This window comes from Typopeltis vanoorti, chromosome 3, assembly GCF_054136105.1.
Source record: "Typopeltis vanoorti isolate ZY-2024b chromosome 3, IOZ_Tvanoo_1.0, whole genome shotgun sequence".
Lineage (NCBI taxonomy): Eukaryota > Metazoa > Arthropoda > Arachnida > Uropygi > Thelyphonidae > Typopeltis > Typopeltis vanoorti.
In genome coordinates this window covers 63,997,281-64,023,004 of record NC_143551.1, presented here as the reverse complement: position 1 = coordinate 64,023,004, position 25,724 = coordinate 63,997,281, and the positions used below count along the sequence as shown (strand labels likewise).

The following is a 25,724-nucleotide window of genomic DNA, read 5'->3' as shown; positions in this document are numbered from 1 at the left end:
GGAAACCATAAAATCAATATATACTTGTAGATGACTTAAATGCAAGATTACTTATAATACAGAAATACTCTAACTGCATTATTCATTAGTGTAGACATTATGCAAAAAACACAGTCATGAAGTTTTTTCATGTGAATACTATTACTATTTCTTTTGTCAGAGTAAAATATGAATAAAAGCAAAAATCTAATTTTTTGACAGGTATAATGTATTACTCAACTCAGTGTAAAAACTTTGTTCATTACATTTGTTATGCCTACGACAATTTCATACAAAAAAAAATTTAAATACCAAAAATTGCAACCTGCCACTGTGCTAAAAGCTATATTCCAAATCTATCATGCCACATTTGCACAGTTATAACACTTTGCTACTTCTCATAAAACAATCTGCTGAGCAGAGCTTCTACACAATCCTGTAATCTCCTTTGCTTTTTCTTGTAATACTCATCCTACAATAGATATAGTGATGCACTATTTTCTAATTATCAACATTCTAGGCATATGAATATAAGGTTGGTAGGCAGAAGTGCATCAATTTTTCAATGAAGATACATAAGAGTCTTTGTATATCTTTGTAGACACCAGGAATATTGTTTTTGGAAAAAAGAGTATATTACCCCCCCCCCCAAGAATTCACTCAGTATTGATATCCTTCAATACGAAAAAAATTGGCTTCCGAAATGGTAGTGGTACCTTTAACCAATCCTGAAGCAACCTGATAGTTAAAATCATTTGTCCACTCACATAGTCTATTCAGATCCTCCTGCAAGACCATAATGGCTTCTGCTCTACTTCTCAACTTTCTATCATTGGATAACAGCTGCACATCTCCAGTTAAGCCAGTTCCAATGTCATTAACATAGAAGTTAAACAATAATGGTCCCAAAACAGGTCTCTGTGGCACTCCACTAATGACCCTCCTCTTTTGGGATACCACTTCTCCATATACAACCTGCTGATACAGTCTCATAGCCAGTCAGCTATCCAATTTACAAGTCTGTTATCTAATCCCATCTGTTTCAGTTTAGCTACCAGCTTGTCATGTGGCAGTGTATCACAGGCTTTTGAAAAATCCAAGTATACCACCATATATGAGGGTGGTCTGTTGACCATAGATGGCAACACTATCGGCATGATTTTTTTTCTTTCTAAGTTGGTACATCTGTCATAAGCATCCATGTAAAATTGCAAGTCATTCTATTAAGTAATTTGTTTTATACAGCTGTCTGAAGCAAAAGTGTTGTCTATATCCCTTGAAATGGATAAAATTGAGTATCATGCGGTTATAAAATTCTTTGTAAAAGAAGGTTTAACTCCAAAAGAAATTCATTCGAAGCTCATAAAAGTTTATGGGCGCTCTTCTCCTTCATTTTCGACAATTAAGAAATGGGCTGCCAAGTTTAAACGTAACCATACCAGCCTTGAAGATGATCCACGTGAAGGACATCCAAAAAGTGTAACAACACCAGAAATCATTGAACAAGTACATGATATGGCAATGGATGACCAACGAGTCAAAGTGCATGAAATTGCTGAGACTATGGGCATTTCAAAAGAACGTGTAGGATTTCATTTTGCATGAAGTATTGCAAATGAAAAAGCTTTGTGCACAATGGGTGCTGTGCTTGCTCACAGCAGTTTAAAAATGCACTCGCATGAAAATCTCTGAACAGTGCTTGGAGCATTTTAACAAGAATAAAACTGATTTTGTGCATCGATTTAATTACTATGAATGAGACTTAGATTCGCCATTGCATACCAGAATCCAAACAGCAGTCAAAACAGTAGACAGAAGCCGGTTGTTCAGCACCAAATAAGACAAATGTGGTTCCACCAGCAGGAAAGGTCATGGCACTGCTGTTTTGGGATGCTAAAGGCATTTTGTTATCTTGAAAAGGGTAAAACAATAACCAGGGAATATTATTCCGATCTTTTAACCAGACTGGACTAAAAAATTTGTGAGACCTGGTTTGCAGGATAAAAAAATCATCTTTCATCAGGATAATGCATCTGCCTACAAAGGAGCTTTAGCAATGGGAAAATTAAGGGATCTGCACTATGAATTGTTGGAATATCCACCCTATTCTCCAGATTTGGCTCCCTCTGACTTCTGTCTCTTCCCAAAAGTAACTCTTCCTCGTTGGTCAGCATTTTTTTTCAAATGAAGAGGTGATTACAGCTGTAGAGGGATATTTTTCAGATCTTACTGAGAACCACTACAGGGATGGGATAATGGTGCTGGAGCATTGCTGGAATAAATGTATTAGTCTTAAGGGAGATTATGTTGAAAAATAAAAATAATTTTTAAATTATAAATTGGTTTTTTCATTGTTAGGCCAAGAACTTTCAGACCACCCTCGTATGCATCTCCTTTATCAATTGAATTTGTCCCCTTGTTGTAATATGCATGTAGATTGCTGAAACATAACCTCCCCCTAACAAACTCATGCTGACCATCATAACAAATATTGCTATTATCAACCAACTTCTGAATCCTAGTCCTTGCCAATTTCTCTAATATCTTAACAACAACAACAACCCCAGACACACAGATTGGCCCATAATTTGTAGCATTAGTCTTATTCCCTCCCTTCGTGAAGTGGAATAATTTTTCTATCCGCCTTCTATTCCTCTGGGACTTTCCCTATTGCAAGACTCATATTAAATAGCTGCACCAAAGGTGCCATTAATTTCATAGCACATTCCCTCAAAGACACATGCTGATATACTGTCAAATTCTACTGCCTTATTAAAAGCAAGTTGAGTTAATTTCTCATATACTTCCTGCTCATTCACCATCACTCTCTCATCCTCCTCTGCCATACATTCTACACTCCACCTTCTGATGTTGCTTTCATGAGGATGAAATACACTGATAAATTGATCATTGAAAAATTCAACCATATTCTCTGCATTGGTTAACAATCTGCCAGTGTCATCAACTAGCAACATCCTCCCATAGTTATTTCTTCTTCTACTTGCCGTATTAAAATAGCTTGCTAGAATTCTTCATAGCTTGATTGACTAATTTCTTCTCGTACTCCATTTTTGCTGTCCCTACCAACCGACTCGCCTTCCTGGCCTGCTCCTTCTACTCCTCATGCAACTGATCACTACTAACATTCATCTTGTGTTGCCTCCATAGTGCTGCCTTCTTCCAGATTTCATGCCTAATCTTGTCATTCATCCATTTTACTTCCTACGCTGCTTAGCCTTTTTCACCTTTGGAATACACTCAGACATTGCTGCTGTTAAATTGCTCTTGATCAATGCTCATGCAGCATTTATATCCTTCCCACTAAACTCCTCTTTCCATGCTACAGCTCTCTCAGTTGTCCCTTAAGCTTTTCATAATCACCAGCCTTGTAGTTCCCCATGTATTCCTTTTCTTTATAGAAGTTCTTATGTGACTGGCTACAACCCAGTTCAAGGGAAGATTAGACACTCCATTCACGATCGCATCCTCTGATGATATAACCAGATATAAGACTCATAACCCCCTCCTCTGCCTTCCATTATATATTGTCCAAGATTGTTGTCTCTTAAGAACTCAAGTAATTAATTCTCCTTATTCTCTGATGCTATCACTTCATTCCAATCCATATTGCCGTAGTTGAAATCGTCCATAATAATCACCCTTTGTTTGCTCACTAACCCATGTTGCCTATACATTTCTTTGTCTCCACCTTCTACATTCCCTGGCCTGAAAGTAGTAATTATAAGTGATAATGGGGGGAATTTGAATGACCACAGCACTGAGATTGTACCCATAGTAAATCAGGAAAGGAGGAGGTAATGTTTTCTGCATAACCAAAGCATAATTTGTTGGTTGAATGCTATCTGTCATCAAGCATGTAGAATCACAACCAGGGAACTGGTGATGTTCATTCTGAATATCACCACTTCCGAGTCATTATACTCAAGCATATAAATCACTATCACTCTTATTTCAACAACTATCTTTGCAATATGTAAAATAAAATCCCTGCTAGCTCATCCCACATTGACAAGGTTTTTTTTTTTTTTTTTTTCCCACATTGACAAAATGTATCTAATATATGATAGACTGCTATATACCAGTTTTTGGACTGTGTGTAGACATTCCTCTAGAAGTTCTTGCACACTTGCCATTGTACATCCTTGGGCATAATTGCATTCCATCATGTAGCTTCTCATTCTGGAAGTTAGAGGGGTATAAGTAACTCTTTCAAACACATACATAGAGAAAAAAACATTGTAATTTTTTTCTATTCTACACAGATTCAAAATCAGAGTTCATCCACATAGTGAGGCCTGCTGCTGTCCCTTTTTCTAGACAGGGTAATATCTAAACAGATCCCTCTGGAATGTCAAAGGCCTATTTAGCTAACATTTTCTTTCCAATTCTTTTTATCTTACCATGATACCTTAAATTAGCTCTGCCCACACATTCCTGAATGCTAGCATTGTCAAGTTCCTTCCTGATTGATATCTTCATTTATTTTATTATGATTCTGCACTGATGCCATTTGTTCATTCCTGTAATTTTTCTCAATTCATCTGTTGTCTGCAGTTCTTGGTGAGCTAATTTATTTCTAATCCAGCTCTCAGATTCATAAGTGTTTATTATTGGTTTGAACATTGTCTTATGTACTTCTGCTTTAGTCTTTTTGACTGATTTATCTCTTCCATATAAACTTATTTGGTTTGTTTACTATCATACCAACTTTGCTTATTCTGTTGTCTCCATATTTACTTTGCCATATTCACTAAAAATTGTGTCTAATAAGCTGAAATGTTGCACTTCAGGTTCTTGATTGAGAATGCAGCTAATGCTATCCATGCTTCAGCCTATTTTCATGTTTTTTTTTTTCTCTGATTTTCATGCTCATGCTGCTTTTATTGCTCCTCACTTCTTCCTAAAGTAATAGGAAGAAGTGAATAGCAATCACCTTGTATGCTACCTGGAAATTGCCACTAATAAATGATTGGCAGTATGGATTCTTTTCTGTTAATCAGTAGGGGTCTTATCTGTGTTGCCATGGAAAAGTTGGGAGAAATTTAAGTAGTTTTATTACCTGAGGCAGTTGAACATAAAGGCCTATTAAGTAAGCTCCCATCTTATAGGTTTTTCTTCTGCCTTTTGCAACTGGGTTGGCATTCTCTCCCTCTTCATGCAGCATATGAAATGGTGTACATATCTTCTATCTATCCATGTTGTTACACCTGTGGTGTGCTGTAGACTGAGCAACCTTTTGTGTGGCATATAAAAATAAATAATTTAAATATTACAAAAGGAGAATAAAGACAAAAATAATTATTTCATTACTTCAGTCTTGTATTTATGATTACACATTCTTTGCAAGCTAAGAAATAAAGAATACCTGAAAAGTAAAAATAAAAGATTTCATTTGTAAAATATGCAATTACAGCAAGCTTATTGTACACAGCATTTCATTTATATTCTATCTGATTTTGGGAAATTTTGTCAAAACAGATGTTTTTCTACTCATTTTTCTGAAGTGTTCTGATACTTCAGATAGCGACACTACTTTTTATGTATTTGTGAATTAGATTTTTTTTCTTTCCTTATTCATTTTTTTAACTTAGTGTACTAGATATTTTGTTAGAATCAACTTAAACAGAACTTTTCATTTTTTTCTTTCCATGTTTCTTTGCTTCTCATAAAAAATAAAATAAAAAAAAGTGCTTGTCCGTTTAAAACTTTGACCTTCACTTTGAAGACCTAATTTGAAGGATTTGAGTTTGATTCCTGCATAGGCATGGATATTGGTGATTGTCTGTAAGTGGGAGATGAGTTTCATTGCCCAGTGTGAGACCACTGCTCTGCTTGTTGGAGGCTTTAAGTGACTTGAAAAAGTTCCATATTTGGTCTCCAGAGCAGGATTTTTGGACTGTAAAAAATCAAAAATACCAAAAAAAGGGAAACAAAAAATTTCATTAATTTATTAAAAAAATCGATAAAAATAGAAAAAATCCTTAAGTCATCCAATGGTGCAAATATACTACAAGTTTACAAAAACTGTTTGTGGGTGGGAACCACACACACATACACAAAGAATTTTATAATGATCTTCAGACTATAAATTAAAGATGCCAAGAAATTATATTCTTGGGTTCATCCTTTATCCAAGTGTAAGCAAAGTTTCGAAGTGAAAGTCGTGAAGTGACTTCATGCACAAACTTGCATGAAGTCACTTCATTACCGGGCTACTTGTATGTAGTGGCTAATGACTCCATTAGTTATCTCAGTCCTGGCATTTTCAGCCAGGACTGAGTTAACCTCTCATAGATAGAGATGGTAAATTGATTTTCTCACAAACAGATAAAACAATTATCTGCCTTCTTTAGATTCCACTTCTTGTGATAATCCTACTCGTAAAAGGTAAAGGTTACAAACTTATAATAATTTAGTACTGCAGGAAGACTAGGGACAGATAATCTGGAAACCATCTCTAGAGACCAAGCATGATACTTTTTTTTTTAACCCACCTCAGGGGTCTCCCATCATAAGCAGGATAGTGGTTTCACATGATGATGACAATCTACTGCTTAAAGATTTTCACAAACTTCCATACTACAGTGGTGTTTGAACCCACAAACTGTTTGTTGGAGAATGGACATGATATCCACTTTTCTAAATAGGTCAGCAATGGAATAATAAGTCACTTAGGGAGAGTGATCATTAATTAACCCAACTGATTGTTTAATATTAAAAAGAATGGGAGAGGAAAGTTTGCCAAAACAGGTGTTTGATGCCAAGATGCAGGAAAAATGACCCAGAGTAAGACCAAGATCTATTTGGATTGATTCATTTAGAAGTACCTTAGAAGCATGAAGTGTTAGTTATGACAGTATTGGAGTGCTGATAAGGTAGTAAACTAATATGGAGGAAAATTGTTGGTAGGAGATTAGTAATAATGGAAACTTAATCATGTAATACTGTCATAGTAGCCTGCACACCCTTTGAGGATATGTATCAGAAAATTGATTTCTTAACTGCATCAATATTTTAACTTGGGCCATAGAACAAAATAATATATTAATATTATTTTAGGAAATCAGTTGTTTTCTGAAAATCTTTCTGAAATTAGAAATGGGCAAGTTAAAACTTTCAAGAAATATAAATCCATGTAAGATAACAGTGGCATGAACTCGACAAATTATCTAGGTAGTGACTTGATCAGTCATTCAGTAACAAGCGAACCACTTACTATTATCACTGTAATTCAATGCAACTTATTTCTCATCCTTTTTCTTGTTTTGTTTTAAATTTGATTTTAATTTTTGGAACTTAAGTAACTGATGTTAATATCTCTACAGCACAGAATTGTGCAGAAATCTTCTTTTTAACAATCTGTATAAACAAACTAAATACTTTAGTTTTTGTTTATACAGACAGTTTGGGTGGAGATCCAAATCTGGATAAGATTTGCAATCAATTTAATTAAATGTCAAGCATTCTCAAATTCCGAGATACCAGATTTCAAAGTAGTACATAAAATTCTTTGTTTGTGATTGAACATCTTCCAAATAAAAATAAAATATTTTATTGAATTGAATTTTACAAAGTTAATTAAAATGAGTAATAAATTAATTTCATTTCTTCTGATTATCTATCTCTTGCTTATCTATATATAATAATACTGGTGTACACTTAGCCATACTGATTTATACTCAAAATAATTTTTAGGTTCTGAAACCATTCAACAATTTCAACTAATGGAAAGAATAGGGTTTTGAAATATTTCACACTTAGTTAGAAAACAATCCGAGGAGCTAACAGGTATTTGCAAGTGAGCACTTGGAGAATAAATTGGCTGTAATATTGTTAATGACAAAACAAAAATCATAGAATGGAGACAGCTCTTTATTCTTCATTCCATATCCACCTAAATATCATTGAAATATCAAATTTCCACCTGCATTAAATTTCTTTTTGCATTTGTTTTGGGGACCTATTTAAATACCAGAAGACAAGTCATTTCAGTTCATTTTTTCATTGTAACAATTATCCATTATTAATGTATGCATTTTTTTTTTCATGGAAAAATGGCTATTTTTTATTGATATATATTTAATTTAATATTTAATAAATCTGCAAAAAGTATCTTAAATTTTGTTTCATTAGTTTGCAAGTTCTCAGAGTTGTTCTCTTCAGATAATATGGGTAGAGTCAGTAGCAGATTCAAATAACAACCAGTAAGTTGTTTTTTTTTTATTTTTGTGAGAAGTTTTATACCATTAAGTACTTGTCTTTATATTCATGCTAGTATTTAAGTATCTTTTGTTAGAGAAATTTCAGTATTTTGATTTTTGCCTTCATTGGATGCCTCAATCAATATGCTATGCATGGCTTTTAAACTTCTTCATGGATATTGCAACAGTACAGAAATTTGAAATTTAGCATGCATAAAGAGAATGTATTCAAAATCCATGAGAAAGATCTCAAAAACAATTTCATGCTGGCAGTCCAATACTATAATCTTCTTCTTCTTATTGTGCTATCTTCTATCGAAGGTCAGCGACCATCTTGGCGAACAAACTGCGCTCTTGTGCTAATCTGAGCAGTTGTGCACTGCTCTGTCCTGTCCACGTCTTGATGTTGTCAAACCATGATATTCTTTTTCTTCCTCTAGTTCCTTTGCCACCAATTCTTCCTATCAAAATAGTTTGTAGAAGTTGGTATTTGCTGTTTCTCATGATGTGGCCAAGATATGTTTTTCGTTTCTTGATTATTTGTACAAGATGTTTAGCTTTGCCAGTGGATTTTAAGACATCTTCATTGGTAATTTTTTCTGTCCATGATATCTTTAGCATTCTTCTGTATAGCCACATCTCAAAGGCTTCGATTTTCTTGATGGTTGTCGCCTTCAATGTCCATGTTTCAACTCCATAGAGCAGAATAGACCACACGTAGCATTTCAGCATTCGGCATCTGACTTCCATGTTTAGGTCTTTATTGCAGAATAGTGTTCTCATTTTCATGAAGGACTGCTGTTCAACTTCAATCCTTGTCATTATATCTATTTCTGGATCCCACCGTTCATTAAGCCAGCAACCAAGATATTTATATCTTGACACTTGATCAATATTTTTCCCATTGAGTGTCAGTTTCATTGATGAGGCTGGATGTTTGCTGATGATCATGTATTTTGTCTTGTTGATGTTTATATTTATTCCCATTCTTTGGCTTTCTATGTATACTCTGTCAATGAGTTTTTGGAGATCCATAATATTATCTGCAATTAGCACGTGTCATCTGCATATCGAAGGTTGTTAACAATCTTTCCATTTATTGTGATTCCCTCTGAACATTCTTCCAATGCTTTTTTAAAGATTGCCTCTGCATATATGTTGAACAGGAGTGGTGAGAGAGCACACATCCATGTCTCACTCCTCTTTTGATGTTAATATCACGGGTGGTAATGTTGTCTAATTGAACGGTAGCTGACTGATTCCAATACAGATTTGTTATTAGTCTTATATCTTGTTCGTCTAGCCTTATTTGTTGAAGGACTTCTATTAAGTTAGTGTGTCTGACTTTGTCGAATGCTTTTTCAAAATCTATGAAACACATAAAGACAGATTTCTGTTTTTCTATGCAGTATTGTATCAATATTTGGGTACAGAAAAGGGCCTCTCTAGTACCAAAACCATTCCGAAAGCTGAATTGTGTTTCACTTAGAGTTTCTTTACTTTTTCTATAAATACGATTCTGAATTACTTTCAAAAATATTTTTAATGTTTGGCTCATTAGACTAATAAGTCGGAAGTCACCACAGGAATTCGCTTTGGGTTTCTTTGGGACAGTGATAAATGTAGATGTGAGCCAATCTGATGGAAATTCATCACTTTCATATATTTTATTAAATAGTTTTTCAAGAAGTTTGATGTTATCTGGTTCTATTAATTTTAAAAATTCTGTTTGCACACCATCTGGTCCAGTGGCTTTTCCTGTTTTACTTGTTCGTATAGCATTCTCTATTTTGCATTTCATGATTGCTGGTCCTTGAATGTTATCTTTTATATTTATAGGCTTCTGTCTAGTATCATTGAAAAGTTCTGTTACATATTTTATCCAAATCTGTGCTTTATTCTCTTCTTCTAGAACTATTTTTCCATTTTCGTCTCTTAGAGACACTATTTGCTTTTTCCTCAGTTTTCCAGAAATTTCGTTGATTTTCTTATACAGATTGAAATTATCATGTTTCTTCTGAAGCAGTTCAATTTCAGTACATAAATTTTTCATCCAATTTTCCTTGGCTTCTTTTATTTTTTTCTTGATGATGTTATGTGTTTCTGTATACCTGGCAAGGTCTTTGTTTTTGTACATTCTTCTTGTATCAATAAGAGAAAGAATCTCATCTGTCATCCATTCCTGTTGTTTTATGTTATTCACATAACCTACTTCTTCAATACTTAAATACAATACAATAATTGAAATTATCATGTTTCTTCTGAAGCAGTTCAATTTCAGTACATAAATTTTTCATCCAATTTTCCTTGGCTTCTTTTATTTTTTTCTTGATGATGTTATGTGTTTCTGTATACCTGGCAAGGTCTTTGTTTTTGTACATTCTTCTTGTATCAATAAGAGAAAGAATCTCATCTGTCATCCATTCCTGTTGTTTTATGTTATTCACATAACCTACTTCTTCAATACTTGTTGTTACGATGGCATTCTTTAAGCTATTCCAAAGAGATTCCACACTTTTATGTTCTTCTATGTTAATCTGTTGTAATTGCAGGTTAAGCTGTGTCTTGGCACTTTTATTTATGTTCGGGTCTTTCAGTTTTTCTACATCAATTTTCTTTTTCTTCTTTTGTGATTTTTTTTAGCTGATTTTAATCTAAGACGTACTTCTGCAACTATGGGATTGTGGTCTGATGAGATATCTGCTCCAGGATAAGTCTTTACACTCTTTATACTACTGTGGAATCTTTTATTTATCAGTATATAATCAATTTGATTTCTGACAATGTTATGTTGGTTATCTTGAGGCGATTTCCAAGTGTACAGTCTTCTGGGTGGAAGTTTAAACCAGGTATTTGCTATTGTTAGATCTTCTTCCTGACAAAACTGGACTAAGCGATCTCCTCTGTCATTTCTGGTGCCTAAGCCATGTTCGCCAACAATTTCTCCATCACCCCCTCTTCCCACTTTTGCATTGAAGTCACCCATCACTATGTTTATATCATGTTTCTTTGTTAGGTTTTTAATCTCTTTTAGGTGTTCATAAAACTCCTCAACATCTTCTTCACTTTTGTCAGATGTGGGTGCATAAGCTTGGATGATATTTATGTTAACGGGGTTTCCCTTAAGTTGTAACAGCATTATCCTTTCAGAAAATGGAATCCAATTTATTACTGATTTATTGATTTCTTCATCTACTATTACAGCTACACCATGTCGATGTTTGTTCTCATCATTCCCAGAGTAATACATTGTTATATTATCTTGTTGACACTTTCCAGATCCTGGCCATCTTGTCTCGCAAATTCCCAAAATCCGAATGCCCAGCCTCTTCATTTCTCTTGTGGCATTTCTTAATTTGCCAGCTTCATACAGAGTTCTGACATTCCAAGTTGCAATTTTAAAAGTGGACACCATTTTGAGCCCAGAGATTCTTCGCACCCCTGTCCCATTTAAGGGACGCCGGGAACTTGGGGCCAATTGTAAGGGTTTGCTCACCATGGTGGTTGTTCTGGAGATAAGGTAGAGCAGTAGTTTCTCTGTTTGCTTTCTGCTCCGCAGTATTACAGACGTACACAATATAATCATATTGCCATCTGCAAATCTCTGATCACAAGCTTTTCCGTCATCATTTGGCTTCAACCTTGTGTCAGTACTGACAATGCTGCTTCCCAATGTCAGGGGCAGTGACCCTAGCAGGTGCTTATTTAATGGCGGCACTACTTGCCATGTCACCGAGTTGTCATTGGGCTTTGTGAGGTTTTAAGTGAAACAGAGTTGCCACTTCTGCTCCCCCACACCCTGATAGCTCAGTCGCTGTTGGTCCACGGCTGCTTATTCGCCAGATTGCTCTGCTTATATCGCAGCTAGCCTCCATATCTGAAGCTGTTCCCCGATCCGCCACCTGGAGATGCACTCGGTAGTAGTCAGCTCTGCCCCGGGTATATATATAATCAAAATACTATAATCAAAATTGGTAAAAAAAATTATTTTTTATTTCATTGTTGATTGAAATTTTTGCTTCATAAATAAACATATTTAAAAAATCTGAAATTGAATTCCAAAAAACAAAACGAAATTTACAAATTAATTTGTAAATTTGCTTTTTTTAATAGTTTAAAATTATTAGAAAAAAAAATTGGTAGTACATAAATTACCAATTTATTTGAAACTAATACAATAATTGCATGTAAAATTTCATTGGTTTGTGATTTTTTTATGGTTAAATTGTTGCTACATCCAGATATTGTTTCTCAAATATTTCCATCATTTCATATTTAATATTATTTGTATCTGTTTTAGGTTTTTCAATGAGTATTTTATTTTTTGCTTAGTTGTAACAAGTACTGTTTTCTCATAATTTCATTTCTTAAGCAGATTTCCTTGCCTCCACTCATTGTCCATGTTTCACTTCCACATAACAATATTTATTTGCTAGAATATACATTCTTGATCTCTTTTTGTGACTACTTTTGGCCTTAGTGTCCATTTATTGCCAAGAAATTACTTTGTAGATATGTCTAAATCTTCATTGTAAACTTATTTTAGCCCAAATAATTAAAATGATTAATTACAGACTACTATTGACAGTCCTAAATGATAGTTTACATTAATACTAATATCCGCTTACCAATTTTTCTTCGATTTCAGTGTACACCCTATGTCCAAAAAGAAACCGAACTTTTGATAGAAAATAAAGCACAGGCCAATTATAACTATTTAAATCATTTATTTCAATCAATATACTGTCCCTCAGCTTCGATACAGCATTTGGCATGGTCAATTAATTCGTTAAATGAGTTTTTTATATTTTTTTTTTGGGGATATTGTTGAAGGTCGTGGTTACTGCCACTTTAACGTTTTCAGTGGTTATCGCTTTCCTTTCATCAGAAATGAAATCAGGAGAAGAGAAAGAAGTCACAGGGTGCTAAATCAGGTGAATACGGTGAGTCATCCAATGCACAAACTCGGTTTTTGCTCAAAAACTGTCTCACAATGTTCGAACGATGAGATATTGCAAAAGTGACAGCTGCCTGCATTACGATATTCATGTTGTACGTGATGAATTGTCACTATCAATTGCTTCAAAACTTCGAGATAAAACTCACCATTGAACGGTTGGCCAGGCAGAACGTATTTTTTGTGGATAATGCCCTTGAAATCGTAGAAACAAATCAGCATTGTCTTTATTTTTGACATCTCCAAGCAACTTTTTTTGGATGCCCCTCCTCTGCTCTTCTGGTGGTCTCCACTCAGCACTCTGGCACTTTGTTTTGGGCTCATACTCAAAACACCACATTTCATCACCATTAACGATAGTTTCAAGGAAGTTTGAGTCCTTACGAGCGGTTTTAATGAGGTCCTTGCAGTGTTCAATTCAATACATTTTTTGGTCGTCTGTCAACTTGAATTCGCGATTTGTTGTCAGCTTGTCAACAAATCGCGAATTCAATTTACGAAGGCCCAAACTCTCGGTCAAAATGTTGTGCACAGTTGGTTTTGGAATCCCCAATTCATCTTCAATCAATCTCATGGATGATTTCGGGTTTTCTTTGATGAAATCATGCACTTTTTGGATGTGAACTTCGCTCAGTCCAGTTTTTGGATGGCCTGGCTTTTTGTTGTCCTCAAGTGTCACATGACCACTTTGAAATCACTTAAACCACTCTTAAACTTGAGTACAGGATGAGCATTCATCACCGTATGCTTTTTGAAGCATTTGATGTGTTTCGGTAAAACTTTTACCAAGTTTAACACAAAAGTCAATTGCAGTTCTCTGTTTGAAACTCATTTTCTGACTGTTCGTCAAAACACACTGTCACTCTTGGCAGTATAGCTCACCTTCTAATGAAGTAAATGTCATAAACAGTTGACACAACACTAATGAAGGTTGCCACTTTCGACAACAAAAAAGATACAACAGGTGGAGCCCCTTGTTTCTTCTATTTTCAAAAAGTTCGGTTCCTTTTTGGACAGAGGATATATTATTTGTCAGCACTCCAATATTTCTATATCTATCATTTCAGTCTTCTTAGATGCTTTTGGCTGAATCCATCAATCTAGAACTTGGTCTTCCCAGCAGCAGACTGGTGAACAAAATAGTCCCAGGCAATTACTTAAGAACAGCTCATGATCCAATTATTTTTTATGAAATAAGTTTGTTTTTTTTTAATTGCTTTTTAATGCCAGTTCATTATGAACATTAGTTTTATCTTTTTATATTTTCTTTTTCTAAAATTAACACTTATCCTGTATTGTCTCTTCAATCTATCCTATTCTATTGTCATTTACCATACAGCATGAAAACAGGCCCATCCTGAACAAAGATAAGCTAACAAACTACCTTCTAATTGCACTCACTCGCTCCTGTTTTCTCTCAACCTATAGAGAAACAATCAGCCAACTCCTCCACTACCTGGAGACCTAGGTAATCAGTAACTGACAATATGGATTTTGCCACCCTGGTCTGCAGCTAATCTGCTAGCCTTCACCATCCACTTCTGAACTCAACCTGTGGAAAAATTCAGAGAAATTCATGTGCTCTTGACATTTCAAAAGTATTTAATCAGGTTTGGCACAAGGGCTTTAGCAAACTATCATCCTATGGTTTGCTTTCCATTTTCTGCAACCGAATCACCAGTTTTCTCACTGGTTGCCCACAGTGTCACAGTGAATGATTTCCTCTCCTCAGTTTCCATGCCAATTACAGTAGTACCCCAGGATTATGTATTTCACCCACTCTCTTCCTCTTGTATATAAATGATCTACTCTCACAGACTTTAAATTCCATCCATAGTTTTGCAGATAATTGTCCACTCCATTCCTTCATTTAAGAGTTGTCATAGTACTCAATTGTTAAAACTTTTAATATCTACATGACCAGTGTCCTGAATTCCTTTCTCTAGCACTATTTCAGTTAGACAAGGACAACGTTGTAAACTTCATTGTCACCAAAACTCAATCTTACCTGATATCTCTCTTGCAAGGAAGAGCTCACATCCCATCCTCCAACCTTCAGTAATATCCTGATATACAAACACGATCAGATTTCTCTTCTTTGACTGACCTACACTCTTTCCGGGCACAAACAGATTTCAACCATCACTTCTGCAGACTCTAAAGAATTCTGTGTAGTTTTCTGCAGAAGACACTACTTCACACCTTTTATTACTATTACTACGGGCGACTCCAGGGAGTCCTTAGACTCATCGAGGGAGGCCCTAAACATCATGTCCACACAACTATACGACATTCTCACAGTATCTATCATACCTTGCCTTGAACTCACTCACCGTCATAGCACCAACAACAGACTCTGGCAGCTTATTCGACTCATTTACCATTCTAAAAGTAAAGAACCCAGCTCCAACACTAGGCGACTACTTCAATTTCCTGCCGCCACTCATCTCTGCCTATTGCACTGCTCGCACGACCAGGAAGCTCCGGGCACACCTCGGTGAAACTATCCAAAACCAGGAAGTCGAGAAAAAGCCTTGTTTGTCCTCGCGGGACCCCTTTTATTCTCTCAGCACAATGCCCTCTTTTTTTCTCCAGGAACTCCTACGCAGTGCTCTGATATTCTCATCCTCATGAATTTCTCTTAACTTTCTCTCTGCTGCGTCAGTATAATTTCTTGGAATCTCCATACACTTCGCTTTCTGTGAACTACACTGCCTCGGGTCATATGCCAGCAAGTACAAGACCTTTGGACCTAATCTTACAAGTTGTCCAGTGATTTATACTTGTTTAAGCGAATTCCATACAGTGATATAATACAATATTTCTTGCTCATTAAAATAAACAAATGACATGCTGCTTTGATACATTACTATAATTCATTACCTTATAAGATTGTAAAAATTCCTGTGTGTTTTGCCAAGTGCAAGCCTTTCTTTTCATTAAATTTTTTTGTTATTATGTTAAGCCCTGAATGATTTTTTTTTTTCGTTCTGAACCAAAACCATTCAAGGTACAACACAAGTATACAAACAAACAGTATTTGTGCTTTGAAACTTTGAAACCTACATCAAAACATATAGTACTGATGTAGGTTTTTCTCCCCTCATTAGAGGTCAGGATAGTTAAATAACAGTTGATCAAATTGATCTCGCTAATTCAGACACATTCAGACAGTAAGCCAAAGTTGATCACTTTGGCTTACTATCTGAATTGTAATGTAGCTTGTGTGTGTGTGTGTACATGCCAGATGATGACTATAATATGAAGGTACAATCATCAGAACTTTTTATGTTGCTCCCACCCATGAAAGGTTATTTATAGGTACATTTTGTTATGTACCTATAAGTTTACATAACATAGGTAGGCTAGGATTTTTTTCTATTTTTATAAATTTCATATATATATTTTTTGCATTTTTCATTTATTTTTTTACATAGTCTGGAAACCCTGCTCTAGAGACAAACGTGTTTTTTTTTTCAAGCCACTTGAGGCCTTCAATAAGTGGATTATTGGAGCATGCTCCAAATTCTTCTTAACATGGTGGTAGTCTATAATTTTATCAAAATGAAAAATGTAGCTTGATGGCTATTTTGAACTATTCATTCTCATCAACTACACGGAAGTCTGGAATACTAAATTATGCAATTTCCATAAATAGAAAGACCTTAACTATTTAAAACGGCTATCAGATTACTGGAAACTGATTTCAAAACACACACAAAATTGAATAATTTTAATGTAACATGTGCACTAGACATATTTAAATAACTTTCACGGCTTACACATGTAACAAAAATTATAATGAATTATATTCAAAAAACTCCAATATATTTCATCCAATATTACTTGGATATTTTCAGGGAGACAGACCGTTAGCTACATTCAAAATAAGAATCACAATAATGAGTCAAAAATCATGTGTATATTAGCTCATGTCGCAGTCAATGTATATGATATTACACTATTACAATTCAAAGGAACAATTGTAGAAAGTTGCATAGTTAAAAAAATTTTAAGTAATTACTAATAAAAATTTAAAAAAAACCCTAATGAATAATCAAGTGATCAGTTTCTAAAACTTAGATATTGGCATGCAGTCTGATCGGTTGAGGTTTGGATGATTTCATAGTGTTTCATATGGTTCAAGGAAAAGTCAATCAAATTTGAACTTGCTGAAATGAAGTAGTAGTTGTGTCTTGTTCCAAAAACTCTATGCCTAGTGTTAATAGCATGAGAAGCAAAGCCAGACTTCTCAGATTCCAAAAATGTGATATGGTCATTTACATTCTTTAATTCTAATCAAGGCAGAATGTTTGTTCAAAATTTTTTCAAAATAGTAAAGATAACATGAGTAAGGTGCTTGAGGGACACCTGGTAAGGAAAGAGGTGGTAATATAGATTTTGTAGATGGTAGGAAGGAAAACAGTTTCTTAGCTGGTTTGAAGGAAGCATATAGATTAGATTGAATTTACGAAGAATCTTTATTTGTTTTTTACAGTAGGGTATTGAAATTCTTTTCACATCACGTTATTGTCTGGTAGAAGGATGTTAATTATCAATTTTTTTAATGGTAGTTTGTTGTATCCATTACATATATTGCTTTTAATTTTATTCAGTTCATCTAACAAAAGAGAATCAGAAGAGTAGATTGTATGACCTCTATGTATAAGACTCTTGATAATACCCATTTTCTATGATTAATGATGTTGGAAGGACAAGTAAATGTATATCCACCAGTAAAGGTTGGCTTCTGATAAACTGAAAATTCAACATGACCTATAGGATTATGAATTAATCAGGTATCCATAAAGGGTAGTTGTTTTTTGGAGTCACATTCAATAGTGAACTTGGCACAGGTGTACAAAGAGTTTATTTTCTCTAGAAACTGAAGTAATTCGGACTCAGCGTGGGACCAGAATGCATACATACATACTATCACAGCAAAATGTAACTATATATATACAAGGCTGAGGGAAGAGTGTCAAAGGGTCCTTTTTCTAGTTGCTTCATAAAATAATCACCTAAGCGTGGTGAGATAGGACTGTCCATTGCTGTTCCTTCTATTTGTTTGAATAACTTATCATGCCATGTAAAATAGTCTTCATTGATGATGAATTTAAATAGGTAATCGGATAAATAGGGAAATCAGATTGTAAAACCAGGCATCTCTTGTAGTGGTATGTTGGAGAATAGGGAGCCTACATCAAAGAAACTGTAATCTCATTATTAGACAGGTAAAGATATTTTGTTTTCTCGTTAAAGTCAAGACTGCTTTTGGTTTAACAGCTAGTGTGACCAGTGAGATTTTGAAGATGATGAGAGAGAGATGTTTTGCAAGGTAGTAAGTGGTAGAGCCAGTACAGTCCAATATTAGGCATAGTGAGTTGACATCATTATGTATTTTAGGAGGACCTTAGAAATAAGGCAGTGGGCATGATCGATTCGTAACCTCTCAGCAGTAGTGGTATCCCACGATACCACTACTGCTGAGAGGTTACATTGTCTAATAATTTAATTTACTGATATGACTTTTTGTTGAATAAAATTAAAAGCAATCTGATATGTAATGAGTACAACAAAACTACCATTCAAAAAATTATTGATAATTATCATCCTTCTGCCAGACTACAATCCGATGTGAAAAGAATTTCAATATCCTATCCCAGAATAAATAGCAAGGATTCTTCATAAATTCAATATATACACTTCCTTCAAACCACTCAGAAACTGTTTTCCTTTCTGCCATCTACAAAGTCTACATTACCACCTCTTTCCTTACCAGGTGTCTATCAGGTACCCTGCTCAATGTCATCTTTGCTATTTTGGACAGACTGGCCATTCTGCCTTGATTAGAATTGAAGAACATCATGAGTATATTATATTTTTGGAATCTTACAAGTCTGGCCTTGCTTCACATGCTATTAACACTAGACACAGTTCTTTGGAACTAGACAAAACTTCATTTTAGCAAGTTCAGATTTGATTGTCTTTTCCTTGAAACATGTGAAACACTATGAAATTGTCTGAATCTCACCTCAACCAATCAGACTGCATGCCAATGTCCAAGTTTTGGGAAATGATCATTATTGACTGTTAATGAGTTTTTTCTTTTTTAATCTATGCAACTTTCTACAGCTGTGACTGAGATAAGATTATGATTCATTATTGTTATTCATGTTTAAATGTAATTAAATATGTCTCCCTGATGATGTCCAAGTAACATTAGATGAAATATATCGGAGTTTTTGAATAAAATTCTATATAAAGTTTGTTACATGTGTATGTGAAAGCATTTATTTAAATGCACACAAAGGTGAATATACAGATAATTGCACAATATTTATGCTTACTCAGATTTCTTATCAAGGAAATTCATAATTTGTAACTTTGGAAGGCCTTAATAACTTTGAAATCTGTAAAGTTGCAAAACAAAAGTATTTTGTTTGCTTAGCATGAAATAACGATGGGTTTTTATTATTACTCTCTTTAATTTAAAAAAAAAAAAAAAAGTTAATCTTGGCTTCTATGAAACAGAACAGAAACAAAACAGTCAAGACTATGTCATGACTGTTTTGTTTCATAGTTTAATGTGTATAGCTTGAAAACTTAGAAGTGGATAATAAAATTCCAGTTTTATTTTGTCAAGTAATGTTTACATTTTAGCACATAATGTTTCAAAAGTGACTGGGAGCTTACAAACTTGAGCTCTTTGGCAATGCTTAAAACTTTGTATCTTCTGGGTAGTGCAGTGGTGCCAAGGGAATATTTATAATATTTTTTTTTCATTAAAAATATACATAGTGATTAGTTGTTGATTTAAGGGTGCAACTTTAATAATTCATTTGCTGGTTTCATAATCATTTTTAAATAATGTTTGGTACTATCTGAATCCTCAGAAAACTTTCACAAGGCATTTCAAGTTGAGGAGGTGATGAAGCAGAATGGAACATTACTCAATGTTCCATGTATTTATCAATGCCTGCACAGTTGGAAAATTTTGCATTTTTCTACTTCATTGTTTCATTTATGAAGGATTCTATTCCTCATGATCATCTGTCACTTTAGCTTCCATAAGCTGACTTGCATGGCTTGCACAGCCTGAATATTCAAAACTGTTACCAGTTATGCTACTAGCATGTTTTGTTCCATGCACAAACCAAGTACACACCAAAATATCATTGCTGTATTCCTTTAAATTGTATGCAATTAATATAATATGGTTTAGAAGCGTTTTTCTGTAGCATATCTTAAAAGCCTGATTCAATTCTTCATTAGCTGCATTGCTAATGAAATATTTTGGGAACAGACGGCAAACTTCACCAAGCAAAGACCATTCATTTCTACCAATTATATATTTGGTTTAATCCTTGATCCAAGTGTGAGCAAACAAAGTTTGTGCCTGAAGTATTTTCAGGACCGGGGCAACTCGTAGTGAAGGTGGTATAAGTTCTGATCACTTACCTTAGTATCCCATAATGCAAAGCACATATCCTTATGGGTATGTATAATGCTATGCATTATGGAAAGGGTCACTACCCAGACTGATTTCGACCTTTATTGAGGTCTTGTCAGTGGGAGCCAGATCCAGAGGTGATGATACCGAGGTGGAAGTCATATCACCATATACCAGTTGCCAAAAAGTGTCAACACCTTACTATTAACCCTTTCTTTTAGTGTTACATGGTGATCAGCATTCATTTTAGAAACTATGGACTTTACAACCGTGTTATAAATAACTCTTTTAATATCCGATGTTTTGATATTCATATTAAGATAATCATCTGGAGCATATACAAATATACAGGACAAACTAGGTTACATTACGTATAGTAAGCTAAAGAAACAATGAATTGATCACAAGTTATTCTACTAACATGACCTCTAGTGAAAAAAAAAAATTATAAACTACATCAAGCTAAACTCTATTTATGATAACATGAATAAACATTCTTTCTTACAGATAGTTTTCTTTCAGTAAACTATCCTATGATGTCCTGTTTTTAGCATTACTATTGTTATTTTTGTTTAGAATCCTGGATTTTCTACAGTCCTGTTTATAGTTGCTCTTAGAGAGGAAGGTTCTGTGGGTCGAATATATGCCTTCCATATGTTTGGGATTTTTAGACCATCATTATTGTTCAGATTGGGATGGTTGGTAATAATCTCACAGCCTTTCTTCAATTTGCGTTCATGCCATGTTTTGGTGTGATGTAGACAACTAGTACTTTTCCAGTCAGTTCTATGTAAGGTGTTCAGGGCATAATCAGAAAGGCCAGCTTCAACATAATTATTATATTTGATGTGTCGTTTATGTCCTTTTTGTCTGATAGGAATTGTGCATCCTGTTTCTCCTATATATGGTATGTTACAGGTGCAATAAATATGGTATACTCCAGGGTGGGCGAGCGGAGGTAGTGGGTCTTTGGATGAGTTGAGTAAGCTTTTTAATTTTGCAGGAGGCTAAAAGGTGGCTTTGAGGTTGTATTTTTGTAGTATTCTGTTTATTTTATCTAATGTCCCTTTAATGTAAGGAATGGTTTTAGTTTTATTGTAGTCTGGTTTGTCTTTATTTATTATTGAGGTCTTGTAGAGAATTTTGTTGATAGTGTTTTGGCTGTACCCATTTTTTTGAAAAGTATTGCTGATTACTTTAAATTTGTCTTTCAGTGGCTGTTCACTGGAGCAGATCTTCAGAGCCCTGTTTTTCAGAGTATTAATGACACCTAGTTTTTGTGTTGGGTCGTGGTAGGAGTTTGTGTCTATATTGGCCAGTATGTGTCAGTTTTCTGTAAACAGCGAAGGAAATATTGCCAGAAGGAAGACATGTGACAAGTGTATCTAGAAACGGAAGTGTGTTCTGTTTATCAATCTCAATTGTGAACTGTATGTGTTTGTGTTGTTTTAAGTGGCTAAGGAATGTTTCTAGTGTCTGGCGGCCATGGGACCAGATCGCGAAAACATCGTCAACGTATCTAAGCCCAGATTTTGGGTTTTTAAGGAGAGGAACCTAAAGCAAGTTGCTCAAAATGTTCCATATAAAAGTTAGCAATGGGGGAGGATAATGGCGAGCCCATGGCTGTGCCTTCTTTTTGTAGGTAGAAAGCATTTTGCCATACAAAATAACCAGAATGCAATACATGTGCAAAGAGTTCCGTGATATCTGGAGGGAATTCTTTCTGTAAAAGAAAGATTGTGTCATTGATTGGGACATTCGTAAAGAGGGCAGAGATGTCCAAACTGACTAATAAATCATCTTTTACTAACGTAATGTCTTTGATGATGTTTACGAAGTGTTGTGTGTTTTTGATATAGGAGGGGGAATGACCTACCATCTCCTTGAGGATTGCTGCTAATTTTTTGGTTAAGTGATAATTCAGGCTATCTATCCCTTCAACAATAGGCCGGAGTGGTGTGTTTTTTTTTGTGTATTTTCGGTAACCCATAAATTCTTTGGGAAAGAGCGTAGTGTGGAAATAGTTTTTTTACAATATCTTCGACCATGTGGTAATTGACTTAAGTAGTTTCTCTGTTTTCTTTTTTATTCTATGGTTAGGTTGTAGTTAACAAGTTGGTATGTGTTAATGTCCGAGACTAGCAGATTCATTTTTTTCTACATAAGTGGTTCGGTTTAAAATAATGGTGGCACTTCCTTTATCGGCTCTAGTTATTACGATGTTTGGATTTGTCTTTAATGATTTCACTGCTGTTGATTCGTGTTTTGTTAAGTTGCTTGTTATTGTTTTGTTATGATTTAAAATGTTGACAGTTTCTAAACGTATTTTGTCTGCTATGTTATTTGGGATGAATCTTAAGCCTTTTTCTATGTTACAAATAAATTCAAGTTTGTTTATCGACCTGGGTGCTACGGCAAAATTTAGACCTTTATTTAGTACTTTATTTAGAGTTCGTCTTTGTTTAAAGTGTGGTTGGATAGGTTAACTACGTTACTGTTACCTGTAGGCGATTGGTGGCTCCTGTTGTTTCTTGCTTCTGGTTGGTTGTTATTGTTCACTATGGAGAGAGATTTGAATATGGCCACTGGTTTTGTCAATCTTTTAGTCTTTGAAATTTGGAAATTAGATTTTCTTTCTTTATTTGAAGGATATGGTTCGCCGTGTTGTCTGTAATCTTTTCTAGGATCATCCAGATATCTGTATTTAAGTAGCTTGGAAGTTCCAATTTTTCCTTTTGTAGCTGGTTTTGAGTAATGGCTAAGTTCTTTCTGGTAGCTTGAGTAGCGCTTTCTCCATGTGGTGGTATATTCGTTGTGCCTTTGTTGAGGTGAATTTTCTCTTTAGTTTGATGTAATTTGAAATGATGTTGCTGTCCCGTGTATTATGTTATGGATATCATGGTTGAAAATTGAGCAAGCTGACTAGTCCACCATTTCTTCATTAGCAGATCTTGATCTGCAACAATCAGTTCATCTCAGTGATGCACAGAAGCATGTAACAGAATGTATTATTATAGCAGCAGCTACAATTTCTAAAACATTATTTGGTTCTCACGTTTTCTTTTTTCTTAAGCTGTGGTGAAATAATGATTGCATAGCAGCCAAAGAAGCCACAGAAGAAAGCTTGAGGTATTTTCTGCAGGTGCCCCACAACAACAAACCTAATTGCTTTAAAAAAATTGCATGGGCTTGAATTAGATACCTCTGTCGCCAGAGCCAGAAGGAATCCTGGATCCAATTTACTTCTTCTATATCAAGATTCACCAACAGCAAAGTATAGGAAAAAAATCCAGAAAATGAAAGGCATATATACCACCAATCGGCTCTTTATCCTTGAGCACAATGGTTGCACATTTGCTGATCCAGCAACAATTGCCGACCTCAAGAAGACTTCTTTTTTTGCAAAAACATTGGCAATATCCTCTTATCCCAGAGTTTCTTTCCCAAAAAAGCATAGCAAAAACACAACAAATCCATTTGTTGCTGATATTGAACATGATAATATTCATTATGCAATGGTAAAATATCTGTCAACATTGGCCATGGATCAACTGTTGCACCTTTATAACAGAATTTTCTGTGAGAGCATATTTCCAGATATACCTGTCAAAAGGCGATTATAATTGAATTTCCTAAGCTGGGAAAAAGTGGTTAACTTTCATCTTTTATGGTTTCTGGACAGAAACAACTGCTTCTCCAGAACACAATCTGGCTTCTGAAAATATCACTACTACTAGTCATCTTGTCTGACTGGAGGTATTCATTAGAGATGCCTTCGTACAATGTGAGCATCTAGTATCGTTTTTTTTTTATATGAAAGAAAGCACATGAGACTAACTACTTGGAGATTTGGAATATTGAAAGAGTCACATAATTTTGGGCTTAGAGGGAATCTCCTTCTTTTTATAAAAAAAAACTTCTTATCCAACTAAATCTTCCAAGTTGGATAGGTACTGCCCCCTCCCACCCCTATAACTAAGAAGAGGGAGTCCTACAAAGTTCTCTTCTAAGTGTTACACTTTTTGCAATCAAGGTCAGCTCAATAGCAGAACAACTTACTCCAACTGTAATGCCCTATATGTGGATGACTTTACCATCTTCTGTCATTCACATAATATGAGTCATAGAAAGACAGCTGCAGCAACCATTGACCATCTCTCAAAATAGGCACTTTCAAATGGATTTCAATTTTTGCAGCAGAAAACAGTTTGTGTGCATTTCTGCTGTAGGTGTGGTCTTCATCCAGACTCAGATTTCCAGCTAGGACAATCACTAATCCCAGTTGCACCAGAAGCCTGGGTCTTAGGAACTGATGTTTGATAGTAAACTTTCCTCTCTCATGTACATCAGTTATGGGAAATGTGGCGTGAATCAATGAACATTCTGCACACCCTATCTTCCACCTGCTGGGGATACTGATAGATGTGCTATGCATTGATTGTACATAGCATTGATAAGATCAAATCTTAACTATGAGTGTGAAGTCTATATTTCAGCCAGGAAGAGTACACTATGATAGCTAGACCCTGTTCATCATTACAACATCAGAATTGCAACTTTAGCATTTCACCCCTCACCTATTCCTAGTCTGTACGTTAAAGCAAACCATCTCTGCCATTTCAATGCTAACAGTTGTCTCTGGTATATGTAACTAAAATAAAATCTCTGCCAGATCATCCCATGTATCCAACTATCTTTTGATCACAATTCAAGAATCTCTACAAGTCTTGACAGACTTCCAATAAAACCCTTTGGTTTGTGGATAAAAGCTGTCCTACAAGCTCAAGAATTTGCAGCAGACATAACTCAGACACCACCAAATTCATTTCTGCTGTGGCAATCTCGCATGCCATCATGTAGCTTTTCTTTCAGCAGGCTACTGAAATTTTCCACCCCTGTTGTTGTCTACCATCAACTCTTCAAAGCTCATGGAATTTGAATACTCTGATTTTGTGCCTGTCTACACACAGTCTGCTCAAAATCGGAGGACTTAATTAGGATCTTCTGCTGTCTTTCCAGACGTCATTATGTATGCACAAATCCTATCAAAGTGTAGCAACTTTACAACCAAGCTGTAAGAGTACAGAATATGTTCAGGTCGCAAATTTCTCCC

At 35.1% G+C, this 25,724-nt stretch overlaps 1 protein-coding gene across 4 annotated transcripts in view; it reads left to right on the top strand.

Moving 5' to 3' along the window:
- The window catches only part of Als2 (Amyotrophic lateral sclerosis 2), a 550,533-nt gene that overhangs the window by 199,875 nt on the left and 324,934 nt on the right, over nt 1–25,724 (top strand). For all 4 annotated transcript variants that reach the window (XM_090415655.1, XM_090415656.1, XM_090415654.1 and 1 more), the window contains exon 11: nt 8,134–8,204. In XM_090415655.1, coding sequence (XP_090271781.1) covers nt 8,134–8,204 — 71 coding nt within the window. The remainder of the gene's footprint in view (nt 1–8,133; nt 8,205–25,724) is intronic.